General features: G+C 58.8%; 2 protein-coding genes across 3 annotated transcripts in view; both read right to left on the bottom strand.

Moving 5' to 3' along the window:
* Window positions 1-550: 550 nt before the first annotated feature.
* Window positions 551-8,530, bottom strand: EPHX3 (epoxide hydrolase 3). 2 transcript variants are annotated; one of them, XM_045862821.3, is made up of 7 exons: window positions 4,991-8,530; window positions 4,678-4,763; window positions 4,158-4,315; window positions 3,918-4,046; window positions 2,953-3,056; window positions 2,723-2,859; window positions 551-2,629 (listed from the first exon to the last, which is right to left on the bottom strand). In XM_045862821.3, exons 1-7 carry the CDS (start codon window positions 5,231-5,233, stop codon window positions 2,404-2,406), a joined length of 1,083 nt encoding a protein of 360 aa, XP_045718777.1. In that variant the 5' UTR covers window positions 5,234-8,530; the 3' UTR covers window positions 551-2,403. The 2 variants fall into 2 exon arrangements, with proteins under 2 accessions (XP_045718777.1, XP_064454574.1); XM_064598504.1 differs by having other exon boundaries at window positions 3,918-4,315.
* Window positions 8,531-8,679: 149 nt separating this feature from the next.
* Window positions 8,680-21,469, bottom strand: part of BRD4 (bromodomain containing 4) — a 92,283-nt gene continuing 79,493 nt past the window's right edge. The window contains 10 exon segments of the mRNA XM_064598497.1: window positions 8,680-10,228; window positions 10,536-10,782; window positions 10,872-11,077; window positions 11,212-11,342; window positions 11,462-11,624; window positions 11,724-11,836; window positions 14,816-15,116; window positions 15,119-15,405; window positions 15,997-16,384; window positions 16,497-16,549. Of these exon segments, the coding sequence (XP_064454567.1) occupies window positions 10,160-10,228; window positions 10,536-10,782; window positions 10,872-11,077; window positions 11,212-11,342; window positions 11,462-11,624; window positions 11,724-11,836; window positions 14,816-15,116; window positions 15,119-15,405; window positions 15,997-16,384; window positions 16,497-16,549 (1,958 nt within the window). The 3' untranslated portion in view covers window positions 8,680-10,159.

The raw sequence follows: 21,469 nt of genomic DNA, 5'->3' as shown, positions 1-21,469 counted from the left end.
CCCCTTGAGCCCGGCTCCGTCTCCCCCACCCCTCTGGTGCGCGGCCAAAGGCTTAGAGCTGGTAGTAGGGACAGAGATGAACGAGTGAATGACCGGAATGAATGAATGAATGAATGAATGAATGAATGAATGAATGAATGAATGGAATGGATGAATGGTGAAAGGTGATTCGGAGGCAGGAGCTCAGAGCAGGGAGAGGGAGCTGCCGGGCCTGGGAGGGGCCTCAGCCGAAGCCGCCCCCACTCCGAGCCCTCCAGGTCCCATCTCCCGCTCAAAGGGTTGCGCGCGCCGAGCCCCTCGGCCGGGAGAAAGGCGCGCCCGGATTGGCTCAGGCTGGGAGAGGCGGGCTTCGGCCGAGCCACGAGTCTCTATTGGCGCACTAGCCAGGTCTCTGTCCAATCACCGCGATTAATTACCCCCCCCACCCCCTCCCCAGACTCTGACTCCCTCCAGCCTGCGGCAGAGGCGGAAGACGGCGCCTTCTAGTTGCCTGGCAACCGTCAGCGGACCCGTCGCCCCGGCAACTGTCCGAGGCCTCCCGTCAGCCTTCCCTGGGCCCCTTCAATCACCCAGACAACCGCTACCCGTTCCGGTCAACCATCAGCCCTTTCCCCGTCACCCTGGCAACCGTCGCCAGACCCACCGCCCCCTGGACGCACCGCCCTCGTCCTGCCCGCAGGCCTCCTCGCCCCAGGCTCCGAGATGGCGGGGTCCCCTTCCCCTCCGGCCCATCTCATCGACCCTAGGGGGACACTGCTCCTACCCTGGCAGGGGTGGTGGGGGGCTTCCCGGGGTGGGTCGGGCGCTGGGGGTCCCGGCTCCCGTGGGGCCTAACGGGCCGCCCCGTGCTGAGGCTGTGCATAGCCCCCCGCCTGTCTCCCCGCTCGCTCTCTCGCGTGGGACTGTCCAGCCACAACAGGGAGCTTTTCAAAATGCAAGCCATGTCCCTCCCCTGCTGAAAACCCTCCCCTGGCTCCCCTTGGGAATCGAATCCAAACTCCGCACAGCCCCTGGCGGTCTGACTGTGTGGCCTCTTCTCCTTCTCCTCCCTCACTCTGCCCGAGCAGCCGCTAGTCCCCACATTGTTACCCCAGGAGCCTAAGCTTATTTCTGCCTCCGACCGAAGTGCGTCCCCCAGCTAGGGAAGCCTTTTCCGAGCCATCATACACTCATATAGCCCTCCATGCCTGTTCTCTGCTAACTCCACAAGGGCCTAGATCAGTGCCTGACACACATGATGAGTTGAAGGATGTTCTGTTGGGGACAAGAGAGGACAGAGGGGGATGACTAGCAGGCTGGCCCACCCCAGGAATAAGAGAATTTTTTTTCTGAGGTTGCAGGGCCCCAGAGAGATTCATCATGCAGCAGGTCATGACACTGTCCCCCAAGGCCAGGCAAAGGCTGGGGAGATAGAAGTGCTGTCACCAGCCAGGGGCTGGATGGTTCACCCTCTACTTGTACCACCCTCATCTGGAGGCTGGAGCCAGAGGACCCCAGAAAGAATCAGCAGAAACTGTGGTTCATTTGGAGAAATTCCAGGAGCTGGAGAGGCAGGCCTCAGACCTCAGATGATCATTCAGGGAGCTGGTCCCTTCCTGGGCCAGTCCAGAATCTCACATATCCATCCTACCGGAGCCTAGAGCTGTTTTTCCATGGATGGGAGATAGGGGCCCCAGGGATCTTTCCCAGGCTACAGCAAGAGAACTTGAGCTTAAAAGGCCTGGAGTCAAGACTGGAGGGAAGATTGTGGGAGCTGCTCAGGGCCCGAACATTCAGGAGTCTAGACACCCAGCTGCTTGCACATGAGAGTCCTCCCTTGGGGAGCTGGTCGGGAGCCAGGTGTGGATACCCCTATTCTAGGAGTACCCTTCTCAGCACTGTCCAATTGAATGCTTTATACTGCTGTGGCAATTGAGCCCTTGAAGTATGGCCAGAGTGACTGAGGAACTGAATTTTTAATTGATTTTCTTCTCATTACTTTGCACGTAAATTGAAGTAGCCCGGTGTGGCTGCCGGTACCCTACTGGACACAGCAGCATTTAGCTGAAGACTCGGATTGCAGAGGAAAGCCAGGGACAGGAAGGTCAGAGTCTGTGGTTGGTGCTGCTCTGGGGTCTGACATTGGCAAGAAGAGTAAGGCCCCAGGGGAGGGGAGAGGTAGGACACTCTGAATCTAGCTCCACAGAGCTGTACCTGGCTCTCAAGGATTGAAGTGCTTGTTCACCCACCCACACCCACACACGCACACCTGTGTGTGAGCCTATGGGCTGGTGTGCCTGAGGGCACCCACAGACTCCCTTCTGTGCAGCCTAGAGTTCCGCGCCCACGCAAGATCCGGGAGTCCATCCTTGTACGTATGCCGTGCGGCCTCCCAGGTGCACACAGGCCAGCGAGCGAGGGCCGCTAGTCCAGCAGGTCTTGCAAGAAGGCCCACATGTACTCGTGCATCTCCCTGGGGTTGCTCTGTGGGATCCAGTGCCCCACGCCCGGCAGGATGTGGGCCTCCAGCCGGCCCGGCACAAAGCGACTGCTGATGGCTCCCACCAGCCCCTGCTCGAAGTAGGTGTCCTTCGCTCCCCACAGCAGGAGTGTGGGTGTGGCCAGCTCCTGAGGCTCCAGGGGGAAGTTCCTATGGCCAAGACAGAGACAGACAGAAGAATCCCTGCCCCAAATCCCTGCCCCCACAAGTCTCCTGAGCTTTCGGCCCTGGGTCTGGTCTCACCTGAAGAGGTTTCGGTAATAGTTGAGGGGCCCAGTGAGACCACCAGGCTGTGAGAAGTCATAAAGGAAGGCCTCGAGCTCATTGGGGGTTAAGTGTGGGATGCCTCTCTTGCGGTGTGTGAGGGTGGTCTTCAGGATCTGGGTACACAACGGGACTGTGGCTTCAGTGCCCAGGCTGCCCAGGCCCAACCCACTACCCTCCACCTACCACCAGCCTTTGCCTCACTGCACCTGGAAGTCAGACATGGACAGTAATTTCTCAGGCAGCCAGGGAAGCTGGAACAGGAAAATGTAGTTGGAACGGAAGAACTGGCTGATGTGACGTATAGAGTAGTCTGGCGGCAGGGGAAAGGCAGATGTGAGGCCTGGGCCTGGGGTGGCCCCACATCCCTGTACCCCTATAGGCACCCGGATGCTCCAACACTCAGGAATGTCATTGCTGTCTGCCTGAGCCCGTGAGGACACTCGTCACTCCTCCTGGCCCGGGTACCATCTTCCCTCCCTGCCGAGTCGTCACTGTACCCAACAGAATGGGGGCACCTCTCTCCGCAGCTCCCAGGAGCCCCCAAGAGCCACTGGTGTGATTCCCCTGCCCAGGCCTGGATGCATTTCAATATTTACTGAGCACCTACTGGATGCCAGGACCTGTTTAAAACCCTGGAGACACAGCAGTAAATGGAACAGCCAAAACTCCCTTGCCCCTGGGGAGCTGACAGTCTAGACAGAGAGAGAGACGAGAAAAAACAGCAAAGAGGGAGGGAGAGAGAGAAAAAAGATAAGAGAGGCCATGTCACTGTGCCATTCGACTATGATACTGGGAATTAGAATCAGGTGAGGTGACAGGCATCTCATGCTATTGTAGTTGCTTAGTTATCTATACCTTTCTTGCCAGAAGAAAGGCATTTAACCTCTCTTGCCTCAGTTTCCCCCAACTGGACCACGAAGATAGTAACACTTTCATATGCTCGGGAGGCTTGTGTAGGTTATTGTATGCAAGCTCCTCGTCAGAGCAATGGTTACCTGTAGGTGCTCAAAACATGTGAGTCACTCCTAAGTGTACTGTCATTGACTGTAGACTGGGTGTGTCATGTGTGTCCCCAGGCCCTCGAGTGTTGACTGGTGGACAGGGAAGCGTAGACACAGACACATGCTCCTTCACACAGGCCTATCCCAGCACCCTGGACTCCCCAACCCACCTTGGTACACAGACATGGGGGCAGCGCTGACAATTACCATCCGCTCGACCAGGGATGGGTAGTAGATGGAGAAATTCCAGGCGAGGAGCGCACCCCAGTCATGGGCTACCAGGATACACTTGGAATAACCTGGGCGGTGGCGGGGGGGGGGGGAGGGGCAGAGGAACAGGTGTAAGTGAGATGCCAGGGAGAGGTGAGGCAGGGTGAGGGAGGCCAGGCCTGGGATGGGGGTATCCCCACCCAGGCCCAGGATGACATCCTGGATGTCCATCATCAGCAGGTCCATGGTGTAACAGTCTACATCCTGAGGGGCGTTTGAGGAGCCATATCCCCGTAGGTCCACAGCCACCACGTGGAAGCGGCTCTGGAACTCCCAAAGCTGGTAGCGCCAGGAGAACCTGTCAGGCGGGTGGGGAGGGAGGCTGTCAGGGTCCCCAGGCTGCACCTCCACCCTATGCCCAGCAGGGGCCTTCCCAGGCCCCACCTCCCTGCCCTGGGCTTCCCAGAAAGGAAGATGGGGGAACCCCAGGCTGAGGGCAAGGTCAGCTGTGCTCTGGATCCAAGACCTCTTTGTCCCATATCCCTTCAGGGCCTCCTCCTGTAGACAGCAACCCTGTCCTCTAGCACCCCATCTGGATGCTTTGTGCCCCCAGTCTACCCAGCCCTCGTGCCTGCCTCCTGGATGCCCTGGTGGTCCGAGCTCCACCTCCAGCTTCACCTCCAGCCTTGTGTGCCCCAGGACCCTGGGCTTCAGACCTACCAGTTCTCTGGGAAGCCGTGCAGAAACAGCATGAGGGGCCCATTGCCACGTCCGGCGGAGACATAGTGCAGGCGCAGGCCCGAGCTCTGGGGGAGGGCACAGTCCGAGACCTGGGGCACCCTTCCTCGCTAGGCTTGAACACCCCAGCCGCGTGCAGACCCAGATTTGGATTCAACCATTTGCTGTCTGCACACCCCGCCCGCCCCAGCCCTACAGGGCCCGACCTCCCGGGCTGCTCGACGCCCCCCACCCCCACCAAGCCCCGACGGCCACACACCCCTCCCCCCCTGCCCCGGGGCGCGCGCGCGCTCACCTTCAGGGTCAGGAAGCAGTGTTCGCCCAGGGTGGGGTCGCTCAGACAGGCGGGTGGGGTGCTCCGGGGGCGCCCGCAGCAGCCGCGCCGGGGCCGGCACAGCACGTGTGTGAACGCGATGCAGCCATAGACGGCGGCGGCCACCAGCGCGGCAGAGAACACGAGGCTCCACATGAAGGCGCGCAGCAGCTTCAGAGTGAGGCGCGACGGCGCCAGTAACGCTGTCACCACCAGCTCGGGCATGTCGCCGCGACCCGGGACGACTTCGGCGCTGCCTTTGGGAGTGTGGGCGGGGGGCGCAGGCAGCCGCACCGAGGCGGGACCCGGGCTGGGGAGCCCACCGCCTTTGGTCCGGGGCCCCTCCGTGCCTTCGAGGCTTGAGGAACGCTCCGAGAGAAGAGGCGGGAGGCTTAGACCGAAGCCGCCACTGCAGACGACTCACCTAAGTACCAGGTAAATACCTGGGCGCGACGGCGACAGCGAACAGGAAGGGGTGAGGGGATGGAGCCTGTGAGGACCGGGCTTCGGTGCCTGGGGAGGAGCCTTGGGGAGAAGGGATGCGAATTGCGGGCGGGGCCTAGGCAGGCTTGGGCGGGGCTTAATAAGGGGCGGGGTCTAGTAGGACTCCCGCCCGCGGTGGGTAGGGATCTGAAGTGTAGGGGGAGACTGATATGTGTACCAGCGTGGGGGCCGGAGGGGTACCTGGGCGAAATGGGCGGAGCCTGAAGCGAAGGGGTGGAGCAATGCAGGTTAGGTGCGGCCTATGAGCCAGAAACTTAGACCCAACTTGGCCTAGAGGCGTTGGCTTAAGCCACCGGGGCGTGGCTTAAAGGGTGGGCGGGGGAGAGGGTGGAGCCCAGGTGGGGCGGGGCCCGAAGTTGGGCGGGAGAAGGTCCTAAGGCTGGCCGGGAGGGTTTGGGTGCGAGGGCTGGGCCAATAAGCTGGGGATCGGCCTGTGTCCGGGCCAATGAGACGGGGCGGCGGGGCCGGAACCTAATATGGCGGGGAGGGCGGGCCCGGAAGCGGAAGGAGGGGGACAGGTAGTGCTTTGGCTGGGATTAGGAGGGAGTCGCGGGCGGTCGCCGCAAGCCGAGGAGGCCTGGGGGCGGGGGGGCCCTGCCGCCGCCCTCCGAGAGCTCCCCTTCCTGGAGCGCGCGACCCTGTCCTTGGCCTGGCTGGGAGAGACCTAGCAGCACCCTCACCCAGGCCTGGTTCTAACGGCGGGTCCAATGGCCTCGACCCCGCGCGGGCCTCGTTAGTCCCGCGGGCCCGTCGTCGGCCCGCCCCTACACGGCTGTGATTGGAGGGCGGTGGTTATTTACGTGCTGGCGACAGGTCTCGCCCGGCAGCCAATCGGCGAGTGTTGAGGCCCGGGGCTCCGCCGGTGCCGACCAATGAAGACCGGGAGACTCTTGGACTTCTAGAAGGCAGGCCCGGCCCGGGAGCTGGAGGACCGGACCGGTTGAGCCACTGGAGCTCTGTCTGAAAGAGGAAGTGGGGCAAGGTCGGGCGAGAGGCCCGACCCGGCCAGCTTCCTCCTCCTGTTTTGCAACCTTCCCCGAAGATCCTGAACGTTTCAGGGTCACTCACCGTTTAACCCGTATAACACCCCCATTAAGTGTAGGTACTATTATCACATCCCTGTATTACAGACCACGAACCCGAAATTCGGGGATTAAGTCATTTGCCTAAAGCTACACAGCTTGCTGAACAGGACTTACAGAAAAAAGCAACAATCTCGGGCTCCACCTCTCCTTCCGCCCGGAGGCGGCCATCGGAATGCTTTTAGCTTTCTTCTGGTGGTTATCCAGGTATCTCGCAACGCGCTCGTGTAGCTATTTCCTGATGACCAATTGGGGGCATTAAGTATTGCATGGACTGTCATCACCATTGGACAGGCCCTACCCGTTTTTAGTGTTCCTATTGGTTTCCTTTAAGCACTCCATTGTTTTCGTCACCTCCCATTGCTAATCTTACCTTTGTATTGTTCCGGCTGCTAAACATTACACTGTCCTGGGACCATAATTAAGTCTGTGGGTTCCTAGTAAAGGGGAATGGTGGTTTATGTGGTTCCGCCTCAGTAAACAGTGTATATCTCAGCGTCGGGCAGATGGCTATGATTACACGACCAGCATTGTACCAAGGTTTGTTCTCCCTGTACTTAGTACCTTTCTTTTCTTGCACGATTAGCCTGTATCATAGCTTTGGTTTCATTTACACTTTCCATCAAATCAGTTTTCCAACCACTGGATGATCGCGGTATCCCTCCCAAGTCCTCTAATCTGGCTACGTGGCTATGGAGTGTCTGGAGATCTCCCTTCTTCCTCTGCTACACAAAACTGACTCTCACCATCCCCCTACCCCCAGCTCTACCCTCAAACAAAAAGCGGCAGTCACAGGATGGTAATTTTATATTCAGTACAAATGTTTATTTTTGCAATGAGAACTGCACAAAAAAAAAAAACCAAAAACAAAAACAAAAAAAACCCCTTTAGTATATAAGTGAAAAGTCTACGAATTCCCTTCTACAAATGTCTAAAGTGTTTAATACAAGTCTCAGATTCACTGACATAATTATTGGCCAAGCGATCCGTGCATACAGTACAGTGGGGGCTCGTACACACCTCTTACTCTTGTATAAGACTAAGATTTCTAGTACTGTGGGAGGGAGTGGGAAATGGCCAGAGAAATTAAATAGTAGATCCAAGTTCTAATTACAACCCAGTTAGAGAAACACCCATCAGGAAGGTGTGGAGAGGGCCATGGCAGAGCTAAATCTTTAGAAGGTGCAGACAAAAACCATTTCTCCAGCTAAACAGTCGGACCTGGCCTGGGGAAGTTACCAAACAAAACACGGAACAGAAATGAGGGGGCGGGACAAGATGGAAGAAACCCCAAAGAACCAAAATATAAGTCCCACTTGAACCAGCATAGTGGCACTTGAGGAAGTGCCTGCTGGGGCGTGGGGGCAGGGGCAGGGAGGCATCTGGGGGCCTCTGGCTGGATGCCTGAACTACACCCTTGCCAGGTTTCCCAGATCCCAAACACAAGATGATACAAGGGCTTTTCTGGTTGAAAAACAAAGGGGAATAAGGGTTAATAAACAGTGCTAGAAATGTTTCAGTTTGTGTCTGTGCGCACATAAATGATACTTTCATCTTACATCCTAGGGACCACTCGAGTGCCGCCCTTACCTTGTGGCACGCTGGTGGGCACACGGGCAGCCACATGGCGGGCTCTCTTGGAAGGGAATGTGTGGGTGCCTGTCTACACGCGTGGGAGGTGAGGATCCTGGTTCGGGGGGGGGGGGTGTACACTTATCTAAGAACATCTGGTTAACCCTGAGCTTAAATGAAAGGAGTAGTTAAGGTAGAGGCAGGCGAGGTGGGAGAAGCGGCCCAAGTCCTCTGGTGAGTGGGGGACCAGGATGGAGAAGGGCGAGGGGGAAGAATACTGTCTGGAGTTTGGCCAGGTTCTGCTGGAGCACATCACCCACCTAGAAGGCCAGGGTCCACAGGAAGAATGGGTACCTGGGCTCCCTGTCACAGCTTCAGCTTGGTCATGGAAGATGGGCAAGGTGGCCCCTGATGGTAGTTCTTGTACAAAGGTGGTTGGGGATCCCGGGGGGCCCCCTGGGCCTAGTCTAGGCAACAGGTGGTTCACAAAGAAATGTCAGGAAGACGCCAGCATTAAAAAAGAGAGATGTGTTTATTCCATGATCAGTACAGACCAAATGCATATTCACCGTATGAAAGTCAAACCAGTCAGTGACTCCAGAGTTTGGCCAACACTGAGGCACCAGCGTCGTGGTGTAGAGTGGGATCTCATGGCACACGTAACCTCACCAAGGGCTCCAATTATAAAATTAAAAAAAAGGGGGGGTGGGGGAAGGGGCAGCCGGCTGGTCAGGCTGGGTGGGGAGCCTCTCCCTCAGGGGTCTGTGGCCCCCCAGCCCCCGGTGCCTGCCTCGTCCCCTGGCCCTTCCTTTCCTGGTTAAAAAAAAAAAAAAAACACAAACAGATCTGACATTAAAAACAAACGGGGGTGGGGAGGGAAAAGAAAACATGGCTTTATAATTAAAAACTGACTAATAAAGTTTGAAACTGAGTAAAATATAGGCAGTTTTTTTTGTGTTTTGTGTGTTTTGTTTTTTGTGGGTTTTTTTTTTTTTGAGTTTTTTTACACCAGTTTGGTGGAGTCACCAACAAACTTCAAACAAAGATATGCCAACTATGTTCACTACACAGTACAGCCACGGTCACACACTACCCACAGCGCGGTGGCAGCCGCCGCTCAATGAGGAGACGATCACACCATTTCGGAGATAAGCAGTGCCATTGTGTCTGGAGGAGAAGAGAGAATTAAAAATAAAATAGAATCCAACAAAAAATATATATATAGAAAAAAAAAAAAAAAAAAAACAACCCAGAAACACAGGTGGGAAGGAACTGACTTTGGTTGGTGGCCTCACTCACTGGGCGAGGCCGGCCCACACATGCGCGTGTGACAGTCACCTTGCTCCAAATTGCCATGGACACACACACACCTCCACGGCACTATTCCCTTTTGCACAAGCGAACACTTATAGAGAGCGGCTCTCGATTAAAGGCTTGTGGGGGGAGGGGAGGGGTGGGGTCTGTTCAAGGCAAAGTCAGTGCCAGCAAGGGGGTGGGCCGGCGCCCTCGCCCGCCTCCAGCTCGCTCGGGCCTGCCCTGGCCTCCTGGGAGCGGGCGGTAGTGGCTGGGGTGTGGGGGAAGGACTCCTGGTGGGCAGGACGTCACGAACGTCACGTTCTCGGGGACAGAAAACCAGTCACGGTGGCGGCAGCAACAACGTCCTGTGTATACTGTGTAGACATGTGGCGGAGAGCAGGACCTCTGCCCCGCACGCGGGGACGCGCGGCTTGGGTCTGGCCGGCACTTGCTCGCGGAGAGGCGTGCTCTGAGCCGACGTCCTGTGAGGGGGTGGTGGGTGGCGGGACGTCCGGCTGGCTGTAAGGCAGACAGGCTCTGCGATCCTCAGCTGCCCGTCAGGCCTGCCCCGGGCACAGCATGCAGGAGGGCCAGGCCCGGAGCCACCCCCCGCCGCTGCTGCCGCCTCCACTGCCGCCCCTAACACTATGGAGAGTCAGCGTCTCGCCAGAAAATCAAAGAAGTCACCTAGGTGCTCTCAGAAAAGATTTTCTTCAAATATTGACAACAGATCACTCTGGAAATTCATGTCAATGGTAGCTGCCATCTGGAGGGGAGAGGAGGGAGGAGGGAGGAGGGAGGGAGTGAGCCCAGGTGCCCTACCCTTACTGCAGCTTCCAGCCCCCCCCCAGCACTGGCCAGGCCCTCGGGGCCCACACCCCGGGACCTCCCAACACCGACTGTGTGGACTGTGTGGGCCTGGGCCGCCGTGAGAGCCGAGGCCAGCACAGTGCAGGCCGGCGGGAGCCCCCCGCCCACCCGCCTCTGAGAGAGCGACTGCCTTCACCCCGAGGTTCCCGGTCCCCTTTCCAAGCCCCTCCAACGCTGGGCCCCGCCCCAGGCCCCCGACCCACCGCCTCCCGGCGCCTCCGCTCCTGCTCCCGCTTCCGGGCCAACTCCCTCTGCTGGTCCAGCATGGACTGGGGCTGGGAGCTCTGGGCCTGGGGGGCGGCGGCAGCAGCCACGGCGGCCGCCGCCTGCTGCTGCTGCTGCTGCTGCTGCTGCTGCTCCTGCCGCTGCTGCTGCTGCTGCTCCTGGCGCCGCCGCGCCTCCTCGTGGGCCCGCCGGGCCTGCTCCAGCGCGTCCTCATCCTCCCGGCTCCTGGGCGCGGCAGAGCAGGGCAGAGCGCCGGTCAGCACCGGGGGCGGGGGGCGGCCCCGGGGCCCCAGGCTGCCCGCGACCCAGCCCACCTCATGCGCTCCTGCCGCAGCCGCTCCTTCTCCTTCTCGGCGAGCTCGGCCTGCGCCTTCAGGGCCTTCTCGCGCTCCTCCTTCTCCCTGGCTGCGCGGCGGAACTGCTCGAAGCTGTCGCTCGAGGACTTGGCTGTGGAGGACGGGGTGGTGGGATGCTTCTGCACCAAGCTAGCCCAAGAGCCCATGTTCTTGATTTTCAGGTCCTGCCAGGCAGAGAAACCACAGGGTGGGTGCGGAGTCGGGCTGCACGGAGAAGCCCACAGCCTGAGGGCACCGCCCACCCCGCCCCCAAGGTGCCTCCCTGGCATGGGGACACCTGTGGACTCACTGTTCCTACCTTTTTGGGTGCAACTGGCGTCTTCGGCTCTTGTTTCTGTTTGTCCTTGTCGGGGGCCCCTGGTGGGGGTGCGTTCTGCTCAGGGGGCCGGATCACAGGCCTCCCGACGTCCACAGGCTTCATTTCAGGCCCTGGAACACAAACTGCTGTGGGCCCGGGCCGGGGCCCATTCCCCCCTGCCCCCAAGCCCAGCAGGGCGGAGTCAACCAGCCCACAGAAAGCTCCCGTCCAGGGCACTGAGGGCACTCACGTTGGGGCAGGTGAACGGGTGCCTTGATGCTCTCTGGGTGTTTAGGGGGTTCTGGCCGCAGTGAGGGGCTGAAAGGCTCGCTGCGAATGATGGGTGAGTGGATCTTCTCCTCCTTCACCACCACCAGGGGCTGGGGCTGGACCACAGAGGCCGCACGCAGCTCCTGGGACGGCACAGGCACAGTGGCTGGTGAGGCAGGTGGGTGCCTCTGGCACCGGCCCGCACCTGGCCCTGGGGGCCGTGGCCCAGCCCTGCCCTTTACCTGCTTCTTAGGCTGAACGTTTTGCTGGGGTGGCGACTGGTGGGTTAGGCTCTGGAACGGTGGCATCTGGGGGGAATGTATCATAAGCGGGGAGGGGGCTTCGCGGAGGTGACCTAGGAGAGGGGACAAGGAGCATGTCAGCAGAACTCGTGTGGACACCACTGGCCTGGGCCCAGCCAGGTGACCCCCTAAGCTGGGGGGGAGACCCACACTGGCTGAGCCCCAAGCACATCAGGCCCCTAGCTCAGTGTACAGCAGGGCTTCATGGAGCCATGAGCTCAGTCCCAGCGTCTGATGCCCCTGTGTGTCAGAATCATCGGGAATCTTTGAGAAGAGCAGATCCTGACATAGTTGATCACAGGTAAGGTCTGGGCCTGAGTACTTTTTAAAAGTTCTCCAAATGGCTCCGTGGCATAGCCTAGGTTAAATATAACGGACATCAACAGGACGCCTGGGTGGCTCAGTGGGTTAAGCATCTACCTTCGGCTCAGGTCATGAGCTCAGGGTCCTGATACCCCCTTTTTTTTTTTTTTTAAAGACTTTATTTATTTATTTGACAGACAGAGAGAGCACAAAGCAGGGGGAGTGGCAGGCAGAGGGAGAAGCAGGCTCCCTGATGAGCAAGGAGCCCGATGTAGGACTCGGTACCAGGACCCAGATCATGACCTGACCCAAAGGCAGAAGCCAACCCACTGAGCCACCCAGGTGTCCCATAAAAAAATAAACTTTAAAAAAAAAAAAAGGGACATCAATAACCTTACAACCTTACAGAGCAGACAGCCTGAGCTCCCAGCTGTCCCTATATATGGCTTAACCTGCCTGCATGGATGAATGCTTTGGGACTAGGACCGGATCCCCAGGAGACCCTCCCCACACAACTCAGCCTGCAAGCCCCACACAAGGGGGATGCTGGAACTAGCCTGCACCACGGCAGAGTTGGTAGAACACGTTCTCAGCTTGTGGTTCTTACAGGAATTGGGCCAGCCCACCCACCTTCCTCAAACCAAAGGCGGGTGGGTGGGAGAGTGGAGATTCAGGCAGCCACAAGGTCCAAGTACCCGGCACAAGGCAGGAGCCTATAAAGCGCCATCAAAGCACTTAAGTCTGACAGCTCAGCTTCACTGGTGAGAAAACAGCTTTAGGTCACAGTCACCAAGTTCTGCCTTTGACTCCTCTACCTACTCTAGCATGGAAACACCCTCCTGCTTGAATACCTGACATGTCTTGGCCAGCTCCAGCATGGGACAAGCCACACTTGTCCACAAAACAAAGCCACCTCTCTGAAGTACACTTGCTCCTGGTCCTGCCTTGTGCCTCACAATGAATAACCTAACCCAAGTTCTGCATACAGACCCTTCCACTGACCTCCCCCAAGCCAGATTCCAGCTGCCATCTGCCTGCAGAGATACTAACACCTCTGGCCCTCCACCAGCCCCCTGGGCCTAGCACAGACCACAATGCCTCATGTATGGTTGGACCCTCCCTGCCCATCTCTCTGAAGCCAGAACTTGCTCCTAACCCCAGAGAGGCAGAACAGCTGCTCAGAGACATCATGGTGGTGAAGGCCAGCCCACACCTGCACCTTGGTCCCCAGCCCCATGTGGCCGGTTTCGCCAGCCTTGGTGTTGGGGGCCCCAGTCCAGGCCTAGGGATCTGCAGGCACACGACTCTGACAGTCTCTCATCTGGGATGGCTCCCTCACCAGCACCTGCCGAGGCTTGACCTACGTGGTGGCAGGCAGATGCTTGGATCTATGATTTGTAGGTATCACCTGCCTGCCATGGCTTTATCCACCAGCAGCTGGAGGGGAGGCCCAGGGGCTCAGGGGTAGTGCCTGCAAGCTGGCCAGGTGCCCTGCCCAGGGATGCACCTCCTTGGGACTCCAACTTGGCCTCTGGCCCGAAGTCCCCAGCTGCACTCCAACCCACGTTGCTCCCTGTGACCCACCCCAGGCCAGGTGCTCAGGGGAGGTGGGCCTGGGGACTCAGAGCATAGGATGTCAGAAGGAACTTGCCCACTGCAAGAACTAGCTCTACTGAAGGCATCTCATCTCCTGCTCATCACTGCCCCCCACAGGGAAGCCTGGCCTTCCTTAAGGGTGAAAACAGGCACAGCCGCACAGCTGCGGGGACCAGGACCAGCACCAGCCTTTCGCAGGGAGGACAGCCGGCTGTTCTTGGCTCAGGGAGTCCAACCATCACCTGGCACCTGGCAGCTTTTGTAGGTGTCGGAGCAGTCGCAACCTAAGCTCAACAGCCTTGCTGTTCAATCTGCAGGCGGCACCTGGACTCCCTAGCCAGGCTACGTGGTCTGCACTGCTAAGTCCAGGGGCCTTAACCCTGACCCTCACATGTCACCACGCCATGAGGCACTGCCTGGAACAAGTCCCTTGCTGAGGCCGGCCAGCACATTTTGGTCACAGACACTTAGAAAACAAGTGCCAGGAAAAGCGAGAGGGCATGGCCTGATCAACACTGTCGACAAAAAAAGGACAGCCTGGATCAGTGTGGCGATAGGAAGCAGGAACAGGAAACGGCTGCCGGGTACAGGGTTAGCCCAATTCTCTCCCACGAGGTCCTGACTCCCACCAGGTGAGCCTCACTGAGAGCAGAGCACCTATTCCTACAGGTTCCCAAACAGCCCCCTGCTGCCCAGGCCTGCCCCTAGCTCTGCCAGGACCTCACTCCCCACTGTTAAATCAGCTCTGGCTCACCCTCTGATCACCTCCTTCAGGAAGCCTGCCCTGACTTCCAGAAATGGATCAGGTGCCTCCCCGGGCTCCTGGCTTCCCCACCTAGCAGGATCACGATGCACTGTAATGCTCTTAACTGTGAGTTCCAAGAGAAGGGCCAGTGGGGACCTTGTTCCCAGTCATCGGGTTGCAAGCCAAGACAGATCCCAGGTAAAAACGCTGTATGAAGCACCAACGCCCCCTTTCAGCCACCTCTGCAACCAACCCAGAGCCTTTACAGTGGGGCTCTGAGCCCACCCCAGCCTGAAGCATGAGCTGACCGACCAGTCTGGCTTCTCAAAGACAAACTTCTGGGCCCAGCACCAGCCTACCCAGAGCCCAGGGGCAAAAGCCAACTTACCAGTTGAATAGGGGTCCGACTTGTGGTGCCGGGGTGAAGGGTGATGCTGGATGACCTGTTGAGGCTTGGCGGGCTGTGGTGGCGGCGGCTGCTGGCCGGGGGGCGGGTGTGGGGGCTGCTGGCCCGGGGGTGGCGGGGGCTGCTGAATGTGGGCAGGGAACTGCATGGGCTGCATGTGCACGGGCCGTGGGGGGGGCTGGTGCTGCTGCTGGGGCGGCGGCTGTGGCTGGGGGGGCGGGGGCGGTGGCTGCTGCTGTAGCTGCTGCTGCACTGAGGGGTGGGGTGGGGGGGGGCAGGGGGGGGTGGGGGCTGGGACTGCACCTTCACGGAAGGGAGTAGTGGTGTGGGGGGCTGCACCTTCTGCAGCTGTTGCAAGTAGAGCTGCATCTGCATGGAGGTGAGGGGTGGGGCGGGTGGCTCTTCGTCCTCCTGCAACAGCACTTGGGGGGGCTGAGCCATGGGGGGCTGTGGGAGAAGGGGTGGCTGGGCCAGGGCAGGCGACACGGCCGGGGGCCGGGCAGGCTTGGGGGGCAGGGCGGCGGCTCGGTTGCTGGGCCGCGATGGCTGCTGGGGCAGCGCGTTGTGCAAAGCTGGAAGGACACGAGAGCGTGGCAGTGAGGCTCACAGCTTCTGCACCCCGTGGCCCCAGCCCAGCTTCTCTGCTCCACTGGTTTCCCTCCAACTAGTCATCTCTCTCCGCCCTCCTGGGCTTCCCACAAACTCCAGAATGAGAACAGTTTCTAGAGCGGTTTACAGGATTGGGCTCCTTACCACCACCATTCTGCCCTGCGCTCTGCACCCGACCTTCCTCCCTTCCTTTCAGCTGCTCCCTATTTTCACACTTGCCCTTCAGGTCTCAGAGGCGGCCTTCCCTGAATCCCCCAGGTGTGTGTGTGTGTCCCAGCACCTCCGTCCTCAACTGGGAGCTGGGGCAGTGGCGGGCCGCACACATATCTTTTTTCCACCTCACACAATGCTTGGCCCAGCAGAAGAAACGAGTCCGTATCTTCCATGTGGAGGCACTAACTATGCAGAGCCTGTGCCTCGGTGGCTCATGATTTCCTTAACGGCTCACTCGGGAGAGCCACCGACCTCCCCTTGGACCTCCCCCGCTGAGGCGGGGGTCCCACAGGTCGCCCAGAGTGCCTCCCCAACCCTCGGCGGCTGTGGCTGCAGCTCACCTGGAGGAGAGACCACCGAGTGCTGGTTGAGATGAGGTGGAGTGCTGTGCTCGGGCGGCTGGGGCAGGTGGGGGGGCAGCTCAGGCTGCGGCAGGTGCAGGATGGGCTGGGTGAAGTGGCCGATGGGGTCGAAGACGCTGCCTGGGAGCTGGGGCTCCAGGACGGGCACCTGGGCAGCGATGAAGGGCGGAGGCGAGGACTTCATCGTGGGGGCCGCCTGTGGCGGCATGGAGGGCGGGGGTGGCGGGGGCGGGGGCTGCTGCTGCTGCTGCGGAGGAGGAGGAGGAGGAGGAGGTGGAGGCGGCGGGGGCTGCTGGGGAGGCGGCGGGGGCTGCTGGGGCCCGGGGGCCGGGGCCTGCTGCATCTGCTGATGGTGGTGGTGATGGTGCTGCAGACAGACAGGCTGACGTCAGGCAGGCGGCACACACCTGGGTACCCTCAGGGCCCACGAGGGCAGGCGGCCGCTGCTCGCCTGCTGGAGGACACCCGAGACCACGTACCTTCTTCTGCTCCCTCCCGGGGTGCCCCTTCTTTTTTGACTTCGGAGCCATCTCTGCAGAGGGAAAGAGAAGGTGGTGAGGCTCTGGGGGAGAGGACTGTGAGCTGGCCTCCGAGGCAGAGCAAGGAGAAAACAGAGGGTAAGTTCAGGAGAAGGGCCAGTGATGGTGAGAGGGAGGGTAGGTGGGTTCTGCCTGGGATGGGAGTCGGTCACGGGAAAGGGAAAGACGTGTGGGGTGTTACCTACCCATTTGCCTGCCGCTTTTCCTACTGGGGACCATATCTGAAAAGCCTCCCTGACAATTTTCAGACCATCAGCTGGCTCCATTAAAGGATGACACCCAGGTACACCGGGAGCTGAGCTACGGACACCTCCCTGCCCCGTGTCTCCCCCTACTTGCTGGTCAGACGCCACTATGGTGACCCAAGTGTCTGTACCCCAACCTGCTTTACTTTGGAACAACTGTGACATTAGAAATCATCACATACATTTGATGGATTAGCCAAGTGAGACTCAGCGAGACTAAGGGACTGGCCCCGTGTCACACAGCTACAGTAACAACATGGTGGCCTCTAACTGCATTGCCCTCCATGCTGGCTCCTCCCCAGCCTCCCAGGGGAAGCAGAGATGCACAACTGGGGGAGAGCGTGCACGGAGGTGTCGGTCTATGCCTGGCCGCGGAGTGAGCACTTTAGGGGAGGGTGGGAGGGAAGCAAACAGGCTGGCTTCCCGGGAATGACCAGGAGGAAACAGGGAAGGTGCTCACTACCACTGGCCAGCAAAGAGAGGCCACCAACCAGCGCTCCCTTCCTCATGGGAGACCGGCCTCAGAGACGTCCCCGTGCTGGGACATGGCCAACGTGCTGCAGGGCCTCTCCCTGCCGTGTGTCCCGATACCTCAGGGGCCGACGGCTGGTTGCTGCTGTTGTGTGGGCTCGTCCAGGGTGGGCCTGCCTCTGCGAGGAACGTGCGAGAGCCAGTGCACACACCCACCTCTGCACCCACTCCACAGATACAGGCTAAGGATCTTTCGACAGCCGTTTGCCCCTCACCAATAATCGCTGGTGTGCAAACCCCAGAGAGGGAGAGGAGAACCAGTCAGTAGTACTCATGGGCTAGGAAATGATGAAGTCACCAACCAGGTGGGAGGTGGGACCCACGGTGCCTTTCGAATTCCTGTCACCAAGAGACACCTCATGGCTTTGCCTGGCATCCCCTAAGCTCCTTGCCAGGGTGCTGGCTCTTGCTGGTGTTGGGAGGGCAACATGCTTTGCTACCTCCACTCGCAGCTGCTTCATGGAGGGCCGTGCTAAGCTTCTGGGAGGTGCACGGCCACAGGGCACAGCGCGCTACCAAATGGGATGAGAAGGGACCTCGTGCCCTGCGAGAGCTCACCACTCCATGCAAGAGACAAGACAGTGTGACACAGATCTCAGCAGCTAGACACAGGTCCTTACACAAACGGCAGCAACCAGGGACATCTGGAACATGGGAACCATATGCCCAGCCTCAAACCTGGACACTGGAGATGCCAGGATACAGAGTTCAGGGTTCTTTGGGTCACAGCAGGAAACCAGGTGAGAGGAACACTCTTGTGGATGGGACATACAAAAGGGGACAGTTTGAGTGACTTGCAGGATTAGGGCCACGAGGCGGGCAGCTGCGGGGTAAAGGAGGCACACTGAACTAGAGAGGTGGGAGGCCCAGGACCAAAGGAACCCTACATGCGCTAGGGGAAAGCACGGTATACAGAGGGCACTGAGCCGAAGGGAGCAGGAGGAAGGGACTGAGGGTCCCTCCAGGATGGGCACCTCTCCCAGCAGATTCCAGTAACATGCACTGAAGCTCGAGGGAGGCTGGAACAGCTGCTCACACACTGGGCAGGCCTTTGGGAGGCTGGGGGATCAGAAACTGGGGTAAGAAAGGGGCCAATGGGTAAAGTCTGACCAAGAGAAGACAGCATATTGTAGGGAGAGGGCTGGGGTGGCCTGTCATCTCATGGCCCCAGGGGAAGCACTGTTTTTTCCACCATAAAGGAGGGATGGTGCCTCTGAACCTTCACTATCTCCCCCCAGCGGGTGAGTAGAGGCCCACAGGAGCACTCATGGGGACAAAATGCAGTGGGGTCCCAGGAGTTCCAGAGAGCGGGTCTCGGCTGCCTTGGAAAGTGTCCCAGGTCCAGGTCTCCGTGAGGAAGTGCTGGGGGAGAGGGGGCAGGCCTAGAGTGGGAGAACCAGTGGGAGGTGTACAGAGGACCTCCAGGACCAGGACACTAAAGGGGCCGGCGGCAGGGACCAAGGGCTGCTGGAGCCTGCTTGGGACAGCTGCATCTGGCTCACATGGCCTGAGCCTCCCATCCGAGTTACTGGTAGGAAGACAAGACAGGAAGTGCACAGCTTCACAACACACCAGCCCCAAGACACCCCACACAAAACTCTCTAAAAAGGGTTACATGAAGATGGCCTCGAGTACTGTGTGATCTTTATTCCATGAAAATCTTGAACTCAACACAAATTTCATCTTTACATAGGATGGTAATTGTACAAAGAATTAAAACGTGGTTTTTTGGTTTTTGTTTTTTTTTTTGTAAAATCTGATTAAAACACTGATTCCTCCCGCCCCCCACCCCCACTCAAGGGAAGGAGACGGGATTGAGGGTAAGGGCAGGGCAGAGGCACAGAGCCCAACTCAATTCAACTGACTGGGGAGCCTCGGCACTAGCAGAGGCCCAGGCCACCCACCCCTCCTACAGCAACTCCTCAGGCCCTGCGCAGGCCAGCTGGTGTGTCAAGGCCCAGTTGGCATCTCCCCTGCCCGCACACAGGAGGCTGCCAATAAGGAGTGGGTACTGCTCTCTATGCTCTATTCCTGGGGCACTGGGCACAGGTGACAGCTTGAGTCTCAAGATCAAGTTCTCTGACAGATGGAAGCCCCATGGGCAAGGAGGCCAGGATCCACAGACAGAAAGGGTGCAAAGACCCTGTAGGAGAGCTGGCCTGTGGCTAGAGCTGGTATGCACCAGTGTGGGAAGGGGCGGGGCGGGGCAGCACACAGGCCGACAATGTGGGAATCCAGGCTGCCATTTGTTCCAAGACGGCAGAATCTTCCCAGAAAGACAATGCCAACAGCTTCCCAACTGTCCTGTGGGAATCTCCGGGCATGAAGCCCCCTGGCTCCAGCCAGGCCGAGCTGCACTGGGAACACATCAGGCACAGGCCAAAGGGCAGCTCAAAATAGTCTGTTTGGCAAATGGAGCTTGACTGGAAATCGACCGGCCAGAGGATCAGGGAGCAGCCTAGGAACTTGCAAGCATCACTGCAGGGCCCTGGAGGCTCTGGAGGGGCTGGATCTAGAACACAAAGCCCAGAGGAAGGATCCCAGGGTTTCCGCACAGGAGGTGGCCAGTGCCCAAGGGCCTGCTGATGGTGAACTACACCTCCTCAAACTTGCTGCCAGCTCCAGAAGGCAGGCGCCAAGATGCCAGGAAACTGCTATAGGCCTTGAAGAAGTACACACAAACTACATTTTAAAAAGGAAGAAAAAAAAAAAGCACTCCCTGAAACACAGATGCTGTTCCTTAAGGGACTTTTCATCAGGCAGTTTTCTGCTGAAATGCTGGATTCATGACCAAAAAAGGGCCGATATTTATTTTTAGAGCAAAAAATCCTATTCAGTGCCTCTCAGAGGCCTTGGATGATGCAGTCACCCTGGACTGTCCCACCCCCGGAGGCTGTCATTATTCTAGGGCACTGAAGAATGGGAGGGTGCTAGCAACACCCCTCAGAGATGCGCACGGAGCAGGCCCTGAGGGCTCGGATGGCCTCACGATGGACTGGTCCAGTGCTCTGGATCTGAGAGCCCTTTCTCGTCCACTAGCCCAGTGCCTCACCCCACTGGGGACAGGAATCCTGGACTCCAGGGGCTAGGTCAGCTGGCTGCATGGCGGTTTCTCCTTGAGTGCCCCTCAGCAGCGACCTTCCTGATCACTGCAGCCTGCTTCTAATTACTTGGTGGGGGGGGCGGGACGACAGGGAGGCAGCCCAAGAGGTACTTTCCCCTCTTGTGACTTTAGGCAAAGAGGCCAAAAAAGTTGGGAAAATGCCCAACAGGCAACAATGGGGACAATGAAAACAGAAGGAAGACTCCTGGGGCCTGGGAGTCAGTTGTAGCTGGTGGCAGCCTCCAGCTGACGGGGCCTCACAAGCCACCAGAGAGAGGGCATGCAGAGGGACAGCCCCGCGAGCCTGCAGGCCCAACTAGGGTTGCCCCTAAGGCCCCTGTCCCTCACGGGGAAAAACTCTAGATGAGTGTTCTTCCTTAGACTGAATGAGACCTTCCCTGGGCTAACGTCATTTTAAGGTCCAGGAGGAAAGCAGTTAGGATCCAGACAAAGAGGGAGGGATGAAGAGAGAAAACATACTTGTGATGGGGCCTTGCACATGGAACAGCACCACGTTATGTGTGTGCAGGGGGGATTGTCATCACCCACTGGGAGATGCCACCTGCCCAGAAGACCCCAGATGACCAGGGAGGCTGGGCAGGACAGCCAGGCAGTCTTTACACAGGAGGCCTGGGGGTCCAGCCAAGCAGGCAGCCTTCCCGGAGGCGGGACTAGGCGTGTACTGCTGGACATGACTAATCCACCCCAGGGGACAGGCCCAGGGCTCTGAGGAATTCCATAACTTGATGGAGTCCTGTCCCTTTCACAGAAGAAAATGGACTTAAGCTATAGCTTGCTGGGAAGGAATCTGGAACTGAAGACCGTTTTATTAAGAGTCCGTGTCCAATGATTAGGCAGGACCTACATAGAGGGAGAGAGAAACCAGTGTGAGAGAAATGGTGTGGAATGTACCGTTCAAGTCACAAGAACAGAAGAACCACAGACCGAGCCAGCCTCCTGTGCCCTGCCCGCTTGACAGGGCACGAGAGAACGGCGCTGGAGTCTAGGAGCCCTGCCCCCTGCCTGGCCAGCCA

The sequence above is a fragment of the Mirounga angustirostris genome, unplaced genomic scaffold (genome assembly GCF_029215605.1).
Source record: "Mirounga angustirostris isolate CCGP_5_RB_7025 unplaced genomic scaffold, mMirAng1.0.hap1 SCAF_1, whole genome shotgun sequence".
NCBI lineage: Eukaryota > Metazoa > Chordata > Mammalia > Carnivora > Phocidae > Mirounga > Mirounga angustirostris.
This window is presented reverse-complemented; position numbering and strand designations above follow the sequence as displayed.

Excerpts from the sequence above, each read along its gene's own strand:
- EPHX3 (XM_064598504.1), bottom strand. The coding sequence starts at position 5,233 with ATGCCCGAGCTGGTGGTGACAGCGTTACTGGCGCCGTCGCGCCTCACT. Across the intron at positions 4,316-4,677 it reads CACGGCTTCCCAGAGAACTG|GTTCTCCTGGCGCTACCAGC; the intron begins GTAGGTCTGAAG and ends CCCGCCTGACAG. Across the intron at positions 2,860-2,952 it reads TGTCCATGTCTGACTTCCAG|ATCCTGAAGACCACCCTCAC; the intron begins GTGCAGTGAGGC and ends TTGTGTACCCAG.